The 19048-nt window shown below is 38.6% G+C and overlaps 1 protein-coding gene across 1 annotated transcript; it reads right to left on the minus strand.

The window, feature by feature from the left end:
- Positions 1–14654: 14654 nt before the first annotated feature.
- LOC138873160 (uncharacterized) lies at positions 14655–15427 on the minus strand. Its single transcript, XM_070151601.1, has 2 exons — positions 15273–15427; positions 14655–15177 (listed from the first exon to the last, which is right to left on the minus strand). The coding sequence occupies exons 1-2, from the start codon at positions 15425–15427 to the stop codon at positions 14655–14657; spliced, it is 678 nt and encodes a 225-aa protein (XP_070007702.1).
- Between the last annotated feature and the right edge of the window lie 3621 nt (positions 15428–19048).

A 19048-nucleotide genomic window follows, 5' to 3' on the forward strand; every position in this document is an offset into this window, starting at 1 on the left:
TTACAATGACACAATAGCCCCTGAGTTCATTCAGATGTTTAAAACCAAAACTCAAAGCAACAGAATCATGATGAGAGCTGACCTTGAACTTAACATCACTACTAGACTGAACCAATTCAATCAAAATCCAACAAAGAATGTTACTCATCTAAATTAATCCATAATGTGACAATCCAAACACCCAAGTACTCGACAGGACGAATTTAACTAGGATAGAACCAAAATGACAAACTAAAGTCCAAATACAACCCCAAGATGAATTGTACTCTCAATAGCATGAATAAATACAGTGAATCATGTAATGAAACATAATTTAAGGCAAAAACCAAGGATAGGCTCTAAATAACACAAGCTGCTACCCAGCAAAACTAATGTTTAAAATTCCAACTTCGATTACATGCTTCAGATCTGAGCTTCACATACTAGTATAGTTCAAGAGGTACCTGGAGGTAAAGAGACAGCAAAAAAGTGAGGATTTTAGTAGTAACAGTAGCTCAGCACAACAAACAGCAATGTTCAACTCTTTTAAACCATTTTTTAATCCCAGATGAACAGAAATCCCTGGAAGTTTTAAATTCTGACTTAACAATGAAGACCAAAAAGCAAAAACCCAAAACAAATTTCAGCCAAAGATGCAAGAACTTTCTAGTTTTTTTAGGGTCGGAGTCTCTCTTTTTTAGTGAAAGAAGGGTCTATATTTAGCCCTTTTTGATGCGATGTGCTGCTGAAAATAGAATGGGAATTATTCCCTCACCCAAGAATCTTTTTTTTAACTACCTGGACAGCTGGCTATCCCTTATTGGCTCAGCATTTTTATGCTAATCCAATGGGGACAGCTGCCCCAGGTTCTAGAACCTTCCTAGATACCTTTTAACTCAATGTTGGATTCATATCTTTCCCCAGCCTCCTTAAGTTCTTCCTTATACCATTGAACCCCCAAACTTCCAATTGCTTATGAATTAGTACTAACAAACAGAAAACAAAACAGGCACAATTTGACTGATTGAAAGTACCAAACCCTTAGTGACTGATTCTTGAATTAACTCTTAACTTGAACAATTTTATTACTAAGAGAAATCAGAAATGACACAGCATTAAACAAATGAAACCAATATTAACATTATCTAATGACTGAACTATCCCTGAGGCTCAAACCTTCTAAATTCAATTACATACGACCATTAACAAATAATCACACTACAATGAGAGAGATTAGCATGCTAATTCCAAATGGGTTTTCCTAAACATGAACTAAACCCATCTAGATAAACCCTAACCAAACAAAAACTGAACATTTAACGATATTGATAGAAGATTCATGAACTAATCCTAAAATACTGGCTAACAACAACGATTAAACATAGAAATCAACAAATAATCCTAAAATGCTAAGAACCCTAAATTATGCAACTAAATAGTCATGAAGTCATGAAAAACTCAAGAGACAGGGGAAGAAAATAACAGAGGGAAAAAGACAAGATAAAATAATAAGGAAATACCTATGTTCACTCCCAAACGAAATCCACTACAAACTCGACCCGGCCTTAAACGAATGAAGAGAACCTTTAACTATCATTAGTCGACTGTCCTTAATAAGGAACCATTGATTAATGACGGTTTGGAGTTCGCTTGACCACATACCGACCAAGAAAGTAAAAGGAGTGGAACTTAGGGCTTTTCCAGAACCTTTGATTCATAATTTGGCAGAATTGGGGCTAATTTCAGAGGAACCAAAGTTGTATTTGTGGAGAGGAAGAGTGAGAGACTGCATGGTGTGAGTTTGAGGTTGTTTGGGCGAGTTGAGTTTTTTAGGTTGAATTTCAGATCCAAAATCGGAGGAAATTGGTGGATATTTGAAGGGATTGGTTTAGGGATTTGGAAAGAGGAGGGAAAGGGGGTTGCCTGGTAAAATTTAAGGAAGGTTTGGACCACCGGAACCACCGTGAGGCAATTTCCGGTGGTGGCTGGCGGCAGAGGCGGCGAGGAATTTAGGGCGGCTAGGGTTTGCTATGTTAGAGACGAGGGAGATGAAGAATGGGTCTCTAGGGTTTGACCGGGGTTTAGACATTTATATAGGAGTCTGGAACCTAAATATTATTTTTTTTTACTCAAATTACGTTAATAGGTGTTAAAAATACATATTTATATATAGCGTGCAATTACAAAACGCTATACCTTAATGGTAACTTTTGCCGCTAAGGTATAGCGTGTTATAATTGCACGCTATATCGCTTGACGATTTGACTACCATATATAGCGTCTTGTTATTGTACGCTATATATAGCGTTTTCTTTTCATATGCTATACCCTCATTTAAATACTTCCATTCGTCTTATTCCCCGACCTGAACCCTTTCCCCCATTTTTTTTAAAATCCCCCTGCTTCTGGTCCCCCCACTGCTCGATCTTAAAAAAAAAATTTGTGCCCCCTCCCCCCACACAAAAGGATATGAACGTTGGTCCCACATCATAGTAGAGCATTGTATTATTGTGGTTTAACTCCTTCGTCTTCAAATTTTCACACAAAACACTCACTACATCGAGGTATTTCAATTTAGTTTATGTCCAAACTTGTATAATAATCTATATCACTGCCTATTGAATGTGTTTCCATGTCGTTTTGTATTTTATTTGTGAAACTTGTATGTTACATTTTTTCGGACTTAGATATTAGTGTTCTAAAAAAATGTAAAATTGAGATTTAATTTTTTATGTTAATATCCGAATTTAGATATTAGTGTTTCCATGTCGTTTTGTGTTTTATTTGCGAAACTAGTATGTTATATGTATTTTTGTGAATGTTATGTGATTAAAATGTATTTGTTGTTTATATTTAGTTTATTTATTAGTGTAGTAAAATGTAGAAACTTTTAGCGTAGTAAAAAGTAGAAACTTTTAGCGTAGTAAACTGTATAGTATTTTAGCGTAGAATCCCTGTAGTTTAAGTATTTCTTATACTGGTAGATGAAAATATATACTTTGTATAATTAAATAATCAAAATATTGAATTTGACACGCATAAATATTAATGATAGTTTGGTGCTATTGGGCCTCAAATATCGAGCCTGGAACCCAATAGTTATATATATTTCGTACAATCAAATAATTAAAAATTAAGAATTTAAATTATAAAACAAGCACATACAAAATTATCAAAAAATTGAATTTGACACGCATAAATATTAATGATAATTTGGTGCTACTGGGCCTCAAATATCGAGCCTGGAACCCAATAGTTATATATACTTTGTACAATCAATTAATAAAAAATTAAGAATTTAAATTATAAAACAAACACACACAAAATTATCAAAAAATTGAATTTGACACGCATAAATATTAATGAAAGTTTGGTGCTACTGGGCCTCAAATATCGAGCCTGGAACCCTATAGTTATATATATTTCGTACAATCAAATAATTAAAAATTAAGAATTTAAATTATAAAACAAACACACACAAAATTATCAAAAAATTGAATTTGACACACATAAATATTAATGATAGTTTGGTGCTACTGGGCCTCAAATAACGAGCCTGGAACCCAATTGTTATATATACTTTGTACAATCAAATAATTAAAAATTAAGAATTTAAATTATAAAACAAACACACAAAATTATCAAAAAATTGAATTTGACACGCATAAATATTAATGATAGTTTGCTGCTACTGGGCCTAAAATATCGAGCCCGGAACCCAATTGTTATATGTACTTTGTACAATCAAATAATTAAAAATACAATTAATGTTGTTTAATTTAAAGTTGACGACATGGACGCGACTATACATCCCGGCCCTTACTCTTGTGAGCTATTAGTGCTTCAGGGCGATCATAGGTCCGCCCATATATGGGAGGGAGAGTTACTGTCCCAAACTCTCCGCGCTAGGAGAGTGGACGACCTGTGGGATTTTCTGAGGCACAACGATCTCCACGAGCGTGTAGTCCATCGCCTCCAGGATACGGGATTCTATAGGATTATTGAGATCGGGCGGATATAGGTTGATTGGGCTTTGATCACGGCGTTGATTGAGCGGTGGCGACCGGAGATGCACACTTTTCACCTGCCCATTGGCGAGGGTACCATCACGCTGCAGGACGTAGAGGTTTTATATGGCCTGCCCGTTGATGGCATGGCCGTTTCACTTCCTATTGCTATGAGATATATGTCACGTGATGGTTATTTGGACATGCTGCAGCAGCTCACGGGTTTCAAGCAACAGGACGAGACTGCATCGTCGGCTGCTAGTCGGTTGACTTTGACCCCTATTAAACAGTACTTGGAGGTACTCCACCCTGATATCACCGACGATACAGAGGAGGTACATATCACCCGGTATACGAGGTTGTTGTTGCTTCTTCTATTTGGAGGGGTCTTGTTCCCGAACACTTCGGAGAACCTAGTCAGCCTGAGATTTTTGCATCATCTTCAGCTGCTAGATGAGTTACCCTATTACAGCTGGGGTGCTGCTGTTCCCGGCTACATGTATAGGCAGATGTGCCGGGCGAGCATGGGCACTCAGAGAGATGTTTGTGGTTTTATGCTGCTTCTACAGATGACAACATATTCAAATAATCTTTTCATCAGTTCCAACTCTACCTAGTTAGAATTTATCTTAAACCTTACGTCAACTTTGTATGTTAGGTTTGGGCCTGGGAGTGGTTCTTGTAGTTTCAGCCACCTTGACCATAATTACCTCCTAATGTAGTACCTCCGTTTCTCCCTCTATCCAAGAGGTGGGTTCTTTGTCGTACACTTTCACGAGAGTATGATGCTCATCATAATCTCCCCCTCTGCAGGGATGTGTTGGATCTGCTGGAGGGCGCATATGTAAATATGTACCTAAACTTACCTGGTGTAGATTAACTTAGTGTTGCGCATACTCATGTTTCATGTTCTTATTTGATAGTTCATCTGGATGCCATACAACGACGATTTGATAGCTTCCCTGCCAGCTTATTGCTCGGCCGACCGATTGATTTGGAGCACTTCTGCCCCACTCATATGCCTCTATATTGTGGAGCATAATGCCTCGGAGCGGGTACTTCAGAAGTTTGGCCACCTGCAGTATATACCGAGGGGGCCTATATGGGATCCTACACATTATCAGAGGGATGATCGTTGCAGGGCGGACGACACATTTATGGCATGGTTAGCGGCGCAGATCCATATTTGGGACCATCAAGATCAGATGATTCCGCCCCCACCTACACAGATCTAGGAGGTGGATATTCAGAGGTATATGTCCTGGTACTGGCACGTCACCCAAATTTTTATTGGGAACCCTATTCATCAGGCTTGTGGTCGGTATATTCCATACGTCGGGCGACACGAGGAGCTGTTATGTTTTCTGTTATTATTCATTATAATATGTTTTATTTTAGTGCAGTATATGTAGTTTATATTTTATATGTTGTGCATGCTATTGGACTACATACAATATATCAAATGGGACTGTAGATATAGGATTATGTCGGCGATCTTGCGGACGCCTTGCAGGATTACAGCCATCGATTTGTAGAGTTGGTAGCCCGGACAATGCAGCGAGCTCGGGAGGATCAACGTTTGGAACACATGCCTGATTATGTGGAGCCAGAGCAGTATGAGCGAGGCCCTGGTGTGGCACGAGGTGGTTGTGCCCGACGAGGTGGAGGTGCCCGACAAGGTGGTGGTGCCCAACGAGGCGGGGGTGCCGGACGACGTAGGGGTGGGCGGAGAGGAGGTGGTCCCTAGAAAAGGGGCATTGAGGCCCCTTGTTGATTATGTTGCTGCCGATCTACCGGGTGGCCTACATGAGACGGACATGCCGTTATACAGCCTTGCGATGGATCTCACTCTAGGGACTTCGCAGGTGACCCCGTCAGGTCAATTATTGATCACGGGCATGCACCTTTCTGGAGTGGATTAGGATACATACTTTCCAGGCCCGTCTACTATTGCTGAGGATCGGCCGACCTGAGATTTACATAGTGGGCGCCGACTGAGTTATGGTTCATCATCACAGGCTCAGGTATGGTTTTCATAGTATTGAATTAGAATTTGTCTTTATTTTCCATAACTTTGTTAATTTCCTTTTTAAGGCTGAATGCAATGTTGACATGGCTGCGATAGATGATTACATTCAGGAGCCGGGCGAGATAGTGGTACGACAATTTAAATTGTTGTGACTTATTATATACTTTGCTATACCGAGCTTTTTATTTTTATGTAGGTTTCTACTGGACTGACGGCTCCTTCTACTGATCCTGTCAGCACCACTGATTATCATGCAGCGGCGCATCCGGATATAAGGAGGCGACTAGATGATGACGATCCCGATAGCATACCCAGGCGGGATGCGATGCGCCTCAGGCCAGCGGCTGCGTTGAAGCACACTGGATGCGGGACACATTGTTTTTATTCTTTTTTTGTATTATTTGTAAATAATATTTTTGTATATACATAAGAACAACTTTTATATAATATGTGCATTACTTTTTTTACTTCTCCGTTAATTAGCTAGTTTCGTACTGCAACACAAATACAAGTCGTAAAAACTTAAATTCCATTACAATGAATTAAAATAAAGTTCATTACAACTACTTTAGTTTAATACTACAACACGAACACAAACATAGAAATTTAACATAATTAAAATTCAGTACAACTTAAAAAAAACACGACACGGGAAACATAAAGATAAAGTGATACACAAAACACATACATTTAGTCACTGTCACCCATTACTCTCTGCTCCAACCACTTAAATTGTTCTAACAACTTATTTTTTTCTTCTTCTACCTCTTTAAGTTTCGCTTTCAACTCCATAACCTTTTTTTTAAGTTGTTTTCCAAGTTCCCACTGTTTTAAACACAAATCATTAAGATTGTTTAACAATTCTTTGAAGTATTCCTGATGATTCATTAATCCATACCTCAAAATCGCAAATTGGTTCGCTAGGAACCTTATAAAATTTGTTCAAACATTTCCAGAAGTGGCGTCCAGCTTCACCATTATCCCAACAACTTTGCTTCTGGCATTTTTTCCTGCACTAGCACCTTGGTACATAAAGAGGTTGAGATATTTTTCTGTTAAAAAAACTTGCTTTTCTTGAAAGATTTGCTATTAGTTATTTTTTAACGCAGAAAATATGTAGAATGAGCTCGTCATTTATAGGCAAGAAAATACACATAACGTACTATTTAACCGCGCTATATATATAGACATAACGTAGTATTTACCCGCGCTATGCCTTGCGTGTTAAATGTTCTGACGGGTATGAAACAACTTTATGTTAGTTGGGCAGCTTTATCAGATCGACAAGACAACATACACACGTAACGTACTATTTAACCACGCTATATATAGACATAACGTAGTATTTACCCGCGCTATGCCTTGCGTGTTAAATGTTCTGACGGGTACGAAATAGCTTTATGTCAGTTGGTCAGCTTTATCAGATCGACAAGACAACACACACACATAACGTACTATTTAACCGCGCTATATATAGACATAACGTAGTATTTACCCGCGCTATGCCTTGCATGTTAAATGTTTTGACGGGTACGAAACAACTTTATGTCAATTGTGCAGCTTTATCAGATCGACAAGACAACACACACACATAAATTAATCAGATTTATGAAATTTCAATGTTGTTTCCAGCTCTTCCGAATATATAATTTTTTTTATTATCATTAAAAAACTGAAATGAAGAAATTCAACTCATAATTAACAAACATAATTTTATTTTATAAATCTTGCAATATAAACAAAACAATTAAATATTACAACACAAACTCATTGATAGTTAGGCACAATAGAATAACACCCACCACGAGCTTGATTACTATTGCCACCCAAAGGACATTTTCGACTGTCGTGTCCTGTTTGCGAGCATATACCGCATCTGCGCGCATAAACTGTATCACTAACATCCATTTGGTTCCGTATATGCGTTCTCTTCTTCACCTATATTCGACACAAATAGGACGTGTTACACACCATTTTAAATGGTTCAGGCGGCCAATAATGCTCAGCACCCACTGGCTGCAACTACCCACTATATGTGTTTAGGTAATTCGCAATACTATATTGTTGATAAACATAGTTGGTTACACCTAAACCAACTTGTTGAAAGCACTTGATGGCATGTGAGCAAGGAATGTGGTATATGGATTATTTCCCACAAGAGCATAACCTTGTAGATTCATTTACAGTATATACATTATTACCCCAATTTTCATGAATAGCGGTGCGAACTTCAAAAACATTTCTTTCGTTATCATACTGCAAAAATGAATGCCAATGCACCCTCCGTCTGTATTTCTCAAATCTCTGCTTCGGCACTAGCATAAATTCAACATCCCTTTCCATCAATAACATTGCAACTGCAGACCTTTCAACAAACCTCTCTGCCATCTACTTGAACGGCATCCGCACCATGGCTGTGACAGGCAATCCTCTTGCCGACTTCAATAACCCGTTGAAAGACTCTGACACATTTGTAGTAAGAGTTACCCATCGTCTGCCACCATCCGCATGCAAAGTCCACTTTTCAGGGTCATGTCGTATTAACCAACGATAGGCTGCCTTGTCTTCTTGCCTAATATATTCCATGTGCCTCCGGAATTTATGCTATTGGTGGTCTATTGCTGCCATCCACATCAAATCATGCAGATCTTTGTTGGGATATGCCTTCTCAAAATTGGATTTAAGGTGCCTAACAAAGTAACGACGATAGGCATAAGGTTCTTGCCATGTAGGCAAGTTCTCCACAGAACTTAAGATACTACCATGCCAATGAGATATTAGACAAATACCGGAACGCTGTTTGATAACGTGCTCTTTCAAGTGGTTCAAAAACAGCGTCCACTTCTCTTGGCTTTCATTGGCACAAATAGCAAAAGATAATAGAAATATATGTCCATTAGCATCTATTACCACGTCTATCAATAGCTTGATATCGTACTTTCCAAAGACATGAGTGCCATATATGGATATTATGGACCGACAATGCAAAAAACCATCAATTGCTGGTTTAAACGCCCAGAACATGTAATTGAATATATATTCTGGTTTATCCGGAATCCACTCTAGCTTCCATTCAACAACCGTCCCGAGGTTAAACTACTGCAGTGCAGCCATGTACCTAGGTAGATCTGCAAATGACTTATTCCAGTTACCATAGACTATTTCAAATGCTCGTTTGCGCCCGAGATATGCCCTTCTTTTAGTAATGTTATGGCCATGTTCCTAGTGGACTGCTGTAATGCACTCTTTGGTTTTATACCTTATGGACGCTTCGATGTGTGGAATAAGATCAAGAGAAATCAAGTCAATATCCAAGTTGAAGTGATTCTCGTTGAATGTATCTATTTCGGATGTGTGGGTGGGAATGTATTTACCCACTTTCCACAGACCTGTCTTCTTCTTGCTCGCACACAACATCCAATGACATGGCCAAAACTACCTGCAAAAAACAACCTTGTATACAACTGGACTTGACTCCCATACCGTCATCTCACGACACTCTTTTACGTTGTGCATTTTACAAGCCCTGCTTAGGTGCGCTTTATCAGAAAAAAGCATGCCCTTTGCCAGTACCGTTGGTCTAGACTCATCCCACATTGCTATCCGAATTTCATCAAAATCCCTTGTGAGAGGTTCCACATCCGGCATACTTGGCAAGTTATCAAGGTAAGGAATCTCCCTTGAATGAAACGACACTTGGGACTCGTACACTCTTTGTCTAGGGGGTGGAGCATACTCTCTCGTCAAATCACGTCCTTCCTTCTCATCCTGCTCATCACCATCCTTACGAGGAAAGGGTGTCTTGTCTCCAGATTCATCAACATTGTTGTCGTAATCACTGTTCTCTTCCTCACTCTGTGCATCCGCCAGATCCCGATTTAATACGCCGTCTTCAGGCAATTGAGTGAGTACATTTGGTTCAACTTGCTCATTTTCACTGCACAACCAACAAATAATAAGACACTGGATTTAATAAATACTTTCCATATAGCTGTATCACTTCACTTACAAGTCGTAATGTGATGAAATTCCATGATGGACATTTTCATTTAGGTGATGGCTCCCAGATGGAACACCATGATCCAACACACCAAAACTATGCTTGGGTTCATAATTTATAAAATTCATATCCGGCATGTACCCCCTGTTAAATATATGAGCGTTAATACAAATTCAATACAAAAAAAATGTGCATCGTAACACAAAGGACAATTGAAGCTTACCACTCGTCTTGTGAATTATGTAAAGCAGGCGGGGATAAGTTTAAATCAAGGAAAACTCTTTCATCCGGAACTTGTCCGGAAAAAACTGCTCTAGAATAGCCACCCGATGACTGGGGGTTATCCGAAACATGTCCGGCAACCTCATTGTTTGGAACGTCTTCGACCTTGACGTACATATCCAACATTTTGATTACAAGATATTTCCGGTATTCATCCGGAGTCCTCATAAAATCCCTCAAAGTTTCATCATCGTAGATGTTTAACTCTAAGTAAAAAGCAGCCCCTTGCGGAGTGATGGAATACGGATATCTTCCGGTTACTTTAAGTATCACTGAATGTTTCCTCACACCCATTTTTTTGCATAACAACGGTATCAATTTATCATACTCTATTGTAAGTGGTAATTTAACATGACCATGTGGAGATAAACTATACCTCACAGAGTTATTCTCTATCACAACCTCCCTCCCCCCCCCCCCCAATATAATGAAACTCTTATTCTACGCTCTTCAGATATTACGAAAACAATGCTTCAGAATTTAACAACAAGAAAAAATTGAACGGGAGTTAGAATTTTATATGAAAGAATTTTCCTAAAATCCTAACCACTTTATATAGGAAATGGCTAGCCCGGAATATGGAAATTTTTTGACGTATAGCGTTCTTTAATTACACGCTATACACAGTTAAATTATTGTTATATCAGTCAATTATTGGTGGGTCCATAATCAGGGTATAGCATTTTTTTGACGCTATATGTATAACGTATAAATACAAGACGTTATACCTTAACGACAAACGTTATCGTTAAGGTATAGCGTTTTGTAATTGCACGATATATATAGATATGTATTTTTTTAACACCTATTAACGTAATTTGAGTCAAAAAACAATATTTAGGTTCCGGATCCTTTATATAGCATGTGGAGTAAGGAGTTCCGGTCCGTTGGATCTCCTTGATCCAATGGTTGAGATGGAGAGGTCTCGAAATAGGGTCGTTTTGGCTTGGGGTGGGGCTGGACCGGGTTAGGGATTGGGCCTGGGCGGATAGGGTCGAAATTGTTTGGGTTGAATGGGATTTGGGCTTTGCATTTTGGTCCATTACACAACATCCCTGTTTTTAATTCTTTCTTCTTTTTTTTCTTCTTTTCAATTGTCTTTCCCTATTTTAATTAATTCAAACCTAAATTAAACTCCTAAAAATAATTAATTTGAAAAAAATGAAATTGATCAACTACTAAAATATTTATGACAATTAATTACTCCTAAATTAAAAGGAAAATTACAAATTTAAAATTAAAAGGCTAAAATGCAAAAGTAAACCAATTTCTATGATTTTCATTTTTTAATAAAACAACTAATTTACTAATTAACCTAAAAATTTAAAAATAAATCCTAAATACAAATGCATGGTATTTTTGACATTTTCATGATTTTTAACAGAAACAAACATGCACAGTAATGCAAACAATTAGCACAAATTCTCGCAAAATCCTATAAAATTGCAAATAATGAAAAAAAATTATTTTCTTGAATTTTATGGGAGTAATTCATATAGGGCAAAAATCACGTGCTCACACTTGTGATCCTTGTTATTCTAGAAGGCTAGGAATTGCACAATACATTGCTCACATCTTGTGTTTTCTTTCTTTAAACTAGGTATGCTTCTGATTAATTTTAAGAATCAAAACCTATGTGTTTACTTACTGCTTTAGTTCATGTGGCCTGAGTCCATTCTTGCTTTTGTTTATTGCCTACCCAGCATGCCTAATACTGCCTATTCAAATTTGTAATTAGCATGTTTCCATTTTACTTGCATGTTTGCTATGTCTACATATGAAACTAAGCATGTTTGACTGACTTTTGTCTATATAGCATGCCTAGACACTGCCTTTGTGTGATTAGCATGACTTCACCTGTTAATACTTGCCTAGAACCTAAGTCTTTACATGTTCTGCCTCACTCCTGCTAAGTTAATTACTCTCCCTAGAATGGCTTCAACATGTTTTTGTTGTGATCTTTGCCGCATGACCTGCATTCTACCTACTAGTTCTATAGAACCCCCTCAGAACTCTATGTATCCTGTTGTCTGTGTGCTCCATTAAGGTGTACTCTATATGTTCCCAATCCATCTTCCCTTGTGTGAAATTTGCTTACCAAAGTTACTTCCTAAAGTTTGTTTGTTCTATGACCTGTGTTCTGACTGTAAAATTGTTTTTGTACACTTTCCTCAAACTATTTTATCACTAATGGTTTTCAGAAATACTTTTCAGTCCTAAGACCTTTCTATTAAACTCTTTCAAATTATCATGTACTTCCACTTACTCTTAGAATACTAGGTCATGCCCCTCTGATATGTGTACTGCCTTGAGACCCTTGAGATCTCTCTGAATACTAGCATGTCAAGGCCGGCATTTCCACACTGCACCTAAATTAGTCATTATTTGAGAAAGGTCTAGGTGTGAGCACTACCCGGGATCCTTGAGGTCCTTAGGGAACTCTGATACACCTAGACATAGAATTGGCTATGAACTTTGGGCATTTGAGACTACTGGAGGCTTGGAAATCATTTGGGCCTACTTCAGGCTCCCTATAGATTAATTTCTGTTCTATTTATGTAATTTTTATTCAATTCATTGGTCTATAATAATTATTGTAAACAAACAGTAGGGTGATTAGTGAAAAAGGAAGGGTAGTTATATATTGTAAAATTGGGTAGATACCATGCCTATATGATCCATGTTGATTCAAATGTGTTTGTTAGATAACATGCCTATAGGATCTGCTTTGGTTTAAAATAAGTTCTATTTTCTTTACTTCCACACAATTAGAAGCCATGCCTATAAGATCTAAATCAGCTTTTAATAACTAGACATCATGCTTATAGGAGCTAAAATCAGCTTTAATAGAAATCATGCCTATTAGGGTTTCACTTTGGTTAAATGACTGTTGTTTGTTTCACCATATGCTCAATTAGAAATCATGCCTATAGGACTTAAAACCAGCTTAGTTAGAAAATTATTTTAATTCATGTGTGTTTATTCTGAATTGGCTTAATTAACTAATCTGTCCACTTTTTAAATAAGTTTCAACGCTACCTTAAATAATATTGCTAGAAAGCATGCCTATAGGATCCAGACTGCCATCTAAAACTGTTTGCTGTTTAGTTACATTCTTAATCAATAATAGATATCATGCTCCTAGGACATCACTGTTATACTCCTAGGCAAGCCTGTAGGGCAATTAAAATTCTGCAAACAATAAAACTGCGCCTTGTTATTTGAGACTGCTCACACTCAACAGTTTTAAAAGAATCAATAGGCAAGTAGGATTCATCTCGACACTTTGGTCCTAATTCAATACTGCATAATCTCGGCTCACCTAGATATCATGTTCTAAGGTTTTCTCTTAAATACTTGAAACTGTTGTTTGAGACGTGCACTTACTTGTTATGTTTGTGGAGGTAAATGTGAGCCTTTAATTGTTCCCTCTTTAAATGCAGTCCTAATTGTTTTGATTGGTGCCTATTCTTTTATCCTTTAAAAATCTTAGGATGGTCTAGAACTACCTAAATTAGAGTTCCTAAATATCTCCAGGGCCATGAGGAAGGGACGGGTAGTACACGCATAGGATATCTTTCAAGATTGCTAGAACGCTTTAGGCTATGATCAAGGGGAGAGAATTGGGTACTAAGGAATATGATGACTACGCGCTAATGTCACGTGTAGCCCCTCGTTAATGAGTGTTTACCGGACATTGTGTGGGTATGATCCTGAAGGCTAACCAACCTAGGACCCCTCTTTCCCAACTCTCGTTGTTTAAATAAATTTACTTTTCTTTATATATGTGCAACTTGTTCAAACCTTTTCCCTTGTTCCATTACGTTAATCATACATGTTCTTAGAATGTCAAAACATGCCTTTTACTTGCAAGTACGTGTTAAAACTGTTTACTTGTTAAAATGACTAACATAGTTTAAGTTCGGCCGAGACCCATCGTTGTGGACTGCGAGGGGTGCCTAACACCTTTCCCTCAAGGTTATTTCGAGCCCTTACCCTAAATCTCTGGTAATGCAAATTAGTCCATGAGTTAAGTGCTCAAGGTGCCCTAACGCACCATAATCTGTTAGGTGGAAACTCTTCAAATACCCAATTCCCAAAAAGGAAACGAGTTATTCCCCCCATGAATGTCGAAACCCGGACTTCCCCATCAAAAAAGGGAGAAAAGGGGGGCGCGATAATCACCAACCTAGAAAGTGAGTTCTCCGGCTTCAACATCATAAAGAGCCTTACTCGTAGCAAGGAAAGGTCTCCCAACAATAGTCGGCACTTCATAATCAACCTCACAATCTTGAATGACAAAATCCGTCGGAAGATTGAATTTATCAATATGAACCAAAACATCTTTGATCACTCCCTAAGCCCTCTTTATAGTAGGATCGGCCATTTGCAATCTCATAGATGTGGGTCTTGGTTGCCCAACTCCCAAAATCTTGAAAACCGAATAGGGCATCAACTTGATACTTGCCTCAAGGTTAAAAAGAGCTTTAGCAAACTCGGCACTTTTAATTGTACAAGGAATCGTGAAAGCGTTGGGATCCTCCAACTTAGGGGCCATTGAATGCACAATTGGACTTAGTTGATGAGTGACTTTGATGGTCTCAAAAATCATTGACCGCTTCTTTGTTACAAGATCCTTCATAAATTTTGCATAACTGGTAATTTGTTCCAAAGCTTTAACTAATGGCAAATTGATTGAGAGACTCTTCATTATTTGAATGAACTTATTGAATTGATTCTCACCATTTTGCTTGGTAAGTCTTTGAGGGTATCGAGATGGAGGCTTAGGAAATGGTGCCTTAGCCTTTTGCCCTACCGGCTCTGATATGTAAATAATGTGTTCCCTAGATGAGTTAACCTCCTCTTGAGTCTCTTCCACACTATAATCGATATCAATACGAGATTCATCTTAGGTTGCATCACATTTTTTGAGATCTCTTCTTCTTGCATCACTTGATCATCATCAACAACTTGCCTTTCACTTGAGGTGGGTGCAATCCTGCCTCTTCCACTTCTTGTGATAACTGCCATGGAATACCCCATGTTGTTATCACCCTTTGGGTTTACCACCGTATCACTTGGTAGTGCCCCCTTAGGGCGAGAATTTAAAGCTTGAGAGATTTTCCCCATTTGGGCTACTAGGTTGCGGATTGATGTGTTGTGTGAGACAAGTTGGGCATACGAATCGTCATTCTTTTCCATCATTTACTTGAACAAATTTTCAATACACCCTATCTAATTTTTTGGAGAACTTGAACCATGGAAGAATAAGTAGGTGGGTTGCTTGGTCGTTGATACATTGGGGGCCTTTAAAACCCGACCCCCGGTTGCCTTGATTGTTATTCCATCTTCCTTGATTGTTACATCCCCAATTTCCTTGGTCGTTTCCACTATGATTTCCTTGATTATTGTTTTTACATCAATTCCCTTGATTGTTGCCTCCACTCCAATTTCCTTGATTGCTAGAATTTCAATTGCTTTGATTTTTTTGAGGTCTCCATTGTTGTTGTCTTGGGCCTTGGAAGTTGTTTCTTTGCCCTTGAAAATATTCACATATTGCACTTCATCTTCTTGTTCATTATAGGAATCATCTTGCTCAAAACTACCATCTTCTTGCACATAATTCTCCACTCGATTTTGCATTTGTGGACCCTTGGTCGTCCTCTTGTTCACCATCATATTCACTTCTTCCATAGCATTGACTTGCTTCGTAGTTTGTACTTGATTTAGTTGGTCCTTTGCTAGTTGAGTCATTATATTGTCAATTCGGCAATGGCTTGCCCATGGTCTTGCAATTCCTTGTGAAGGTGGATCATATTCGTGTCACCTTGTGGAACATTAGCCCGGGATTGCCTAGATGATGACATATCCGCCATCTCATCAAAAATCTTACACGCCTCCACATAAGGCATAGTCATAAAGTTCCCACCGACAGTTGATTCACTACACATTGGTCGGTTGTGTTAATCCCACGATAGAAGGTTTGTTGGATCTTGTTTTTCGTCATATTGTTTTTGGGACATTTCTTAATCATTGTTCTATAGCACTCCCTTATCTCGTATAGTGGTTCATTTGGCACTTGCTTGAATGCCAAAATCTCATCTCGAAGTATAGCCATGTGTTCGGGAGAGAAGAACTTAGCAATGAACTTTTCTGCCAACTCATCCCAAGTGTGAATTTAATGGTTCGGCAATCGTTCCAACCAATCTAAAGCTTTCCCCCGTAGAGAGAAGGCAAAAAGCTTTAGCCTCAATGTATCCTCAGAAACATTTGTTGCTTTCTCTCCAACAAGTTGTCCAAGAACCCCTTCAAATGTTTATAAGCATTTTGTGTTTGAGAACCGATGAAGAAACCCCATTGCTCAACCAAAGTGAGAACCACATTGGGGATTTAGAAGTTGCCCGTCCTAATACGGGGAGGGACTATTTCACTAGCATAACCTTAGTTGAGCCCAATCACAAACAAACATTAAATCAATTATCCATAAGGTTTACACACGAGGGTTGGGTAACAACCCTAGTAAGAATCTAGCTATTCATAATAAGAATTGAAGAAAATAAAGAAGAAATGCTAATTAAACTCATAATCTAAGATTAAAATGATAAAATATAATGTTTAAACACTAAAATAGTCACAAACTTCCTAAAATGGCAAAATGTAACGGCTACAGTAGCTCAATCTTTGAAGCTTGACCTAAAATGTGAAACTCATCTATTTATAGTGGCCAAAAATTCGCTGACAAAAATGCCCCTCGGAAGATTCTGTGGCCGCACAATTCCATGTGCGGCCCGCAGATTTATTTAGTTACAAGATCTTGGATTCTACAGTCGCACAATTCTGGATTGCGTCTGTGAAGCAATTCTACGACCAGCCTTCAGCAAGGCTTCAGGTCTTGGTCTTTTGCACACTCTCTAAACTTTGAATCATTTGTCAGTGCAGACCTTGTTCTGCGGATGCACAATTCATGTGCGGTTCACACATTGGCCAAATTCCTTCTGGGCTCTTTCACTTTATCTGCAACCACATATTGAATTCTGCAGTCAGCACTTTCTTTTGCGGCCGTAGAAATCCTTTTGTGGACCACACTTCTGTAGTTCTGCGCCTTTTCTTGTCTTGTTATTCGAAACACTACTTTTTGTGTCGGATTTCATCATGGGAGATCAAACTTCCAACATTCCTGCAATTTGCACTTTCATTAGTTTCAGAAACATAAATCAGTACTTTATAACTACAACAAAAGCAAAAAGGTGTTAATAAGTAGTCAAAATCCCCATTTATTAGGCAGCAGCTTCTGAGGGGGAGCAGCTCAGGCTCGAGAGGTACAAGAAGTACCACCCTCCTGCTTTCAGCAGGTTGGCTTCAGAGGATGCCCAGGTTTTCTTGAGGAGTGCCATGATAACTAGGGATTTTGATACATTTTATACTCCTTTTTGCTTATGTTTTGATTAGAAATTTGTACAAAATAGTCCTAAAAGGCGCACATGTTGTGCTTGATTGCATGTTTGATCAATAAAGTGACAAGATGTCAAAGATCAGCTCAAAAAGGAGTGAAACTTTCACAAGTACAAAGACATGACAAAGCTCAGACAAGACAGGCCTAATACGGCCGCCCACCATTCTGTGCGGTCCGCACAAGTGAGGTTCAAAGAGGTTGACTTCCAGGCCAACAAGCAATGCGGCCGCATGAGATTTAATGCGGTCCACATTGGAGTCACTGCGGCCTCACTCGATTTAGTGTGGTCTTCAGAACCAAGGATCAGAGAAGTGCCAGTTTGGAGATTAAAGCCAATGCGGTCTGCGCTCCATTTCATGCGGACCGCACTAGAAGCCACCGCGGTTGCACTCGATTCTGTGCGGTCCGCATTGCCCGAGTTCAAAGAGTTGGATTTTCAAGTTCAGAGCCCTAGTGCGGCCGCACGTGATTTTGTGCGGTCCGCACTAGCCCTACAGGGGTATTTTTGTCCATATTTTTTCAGCTTAGTATAAATAGCTTTTTTTCCCATTTTTAGGTCATCAAATAGATTTTGACTGAGCTGCGCTCGTGTCTTCGATAGTTTTGGCTATTTTGAGCAATTTTAGCTTCATTTCAACATTGAATCTTCTAGTTTATCTTAGCAATTAATTAATATGAGTTTTTCTTCATCTATTTCTTTGTTTTCTTCTTCAATTATGAGTAGCTAGACCCGTAAGCTAGGGTTGTGGCTCAACTAGTCGGGTGGAGGGCCTCTAGATCTGGTGTGATATGCTGATGATACAAGTATGAGTGAACCAACCTTAGGGGATGAGAACAAGAAATAAAGAAAACTGAAAAGGTAAACAAGTCAGTAATGATTCTGAAATGTTTGCAATTTTTAAACACATATTGCGAGAACGTAAATTTGTGTCCTAATTTGGGAGCCTCGTTGTGCCCGAGGTAGGCCTAGCGACAAATAAATTCGGAGAAATTTAGTGCCAATAATTGCCTCATTTCATTAAAGTAAAAGTAAACGAATCAAAATGAAACTAAATAAGATAGTATCACTAATGGCTCTTGGCCTTATTACATTTGAAAGGAAAGCAAATAAATCTAATCTACTTGGTACCAGAAGGACCCTCTCCAGACTAGATGCTCTTGTCGATTAATTCTCCCATCTCGCGTAGGTTCAGCAGCAGGAATGCCCTTGCAAGATTCCCTCCTTCGTTCCCTTCAGCGTTCTGGCAGTCAGTGACCCTTTTTCTCATCTTCCCTTCCAACTTCATTAAACTGTATTC

Source organism: Nicotiana sylvestris, chromosome 7, assembly GCF_000393655.2.
Source record: "Nicotiana sylvestris chromosome 7, ASM39365v2, whole genome shotgun sequence".
NCBI classification, from domain to species: Eukaryota; Viridiplantae; Streptophyta; class Magnoliopsida; order Solanales; family Solanaceae; genus Nicotiana; species Nicotiana sylvestris.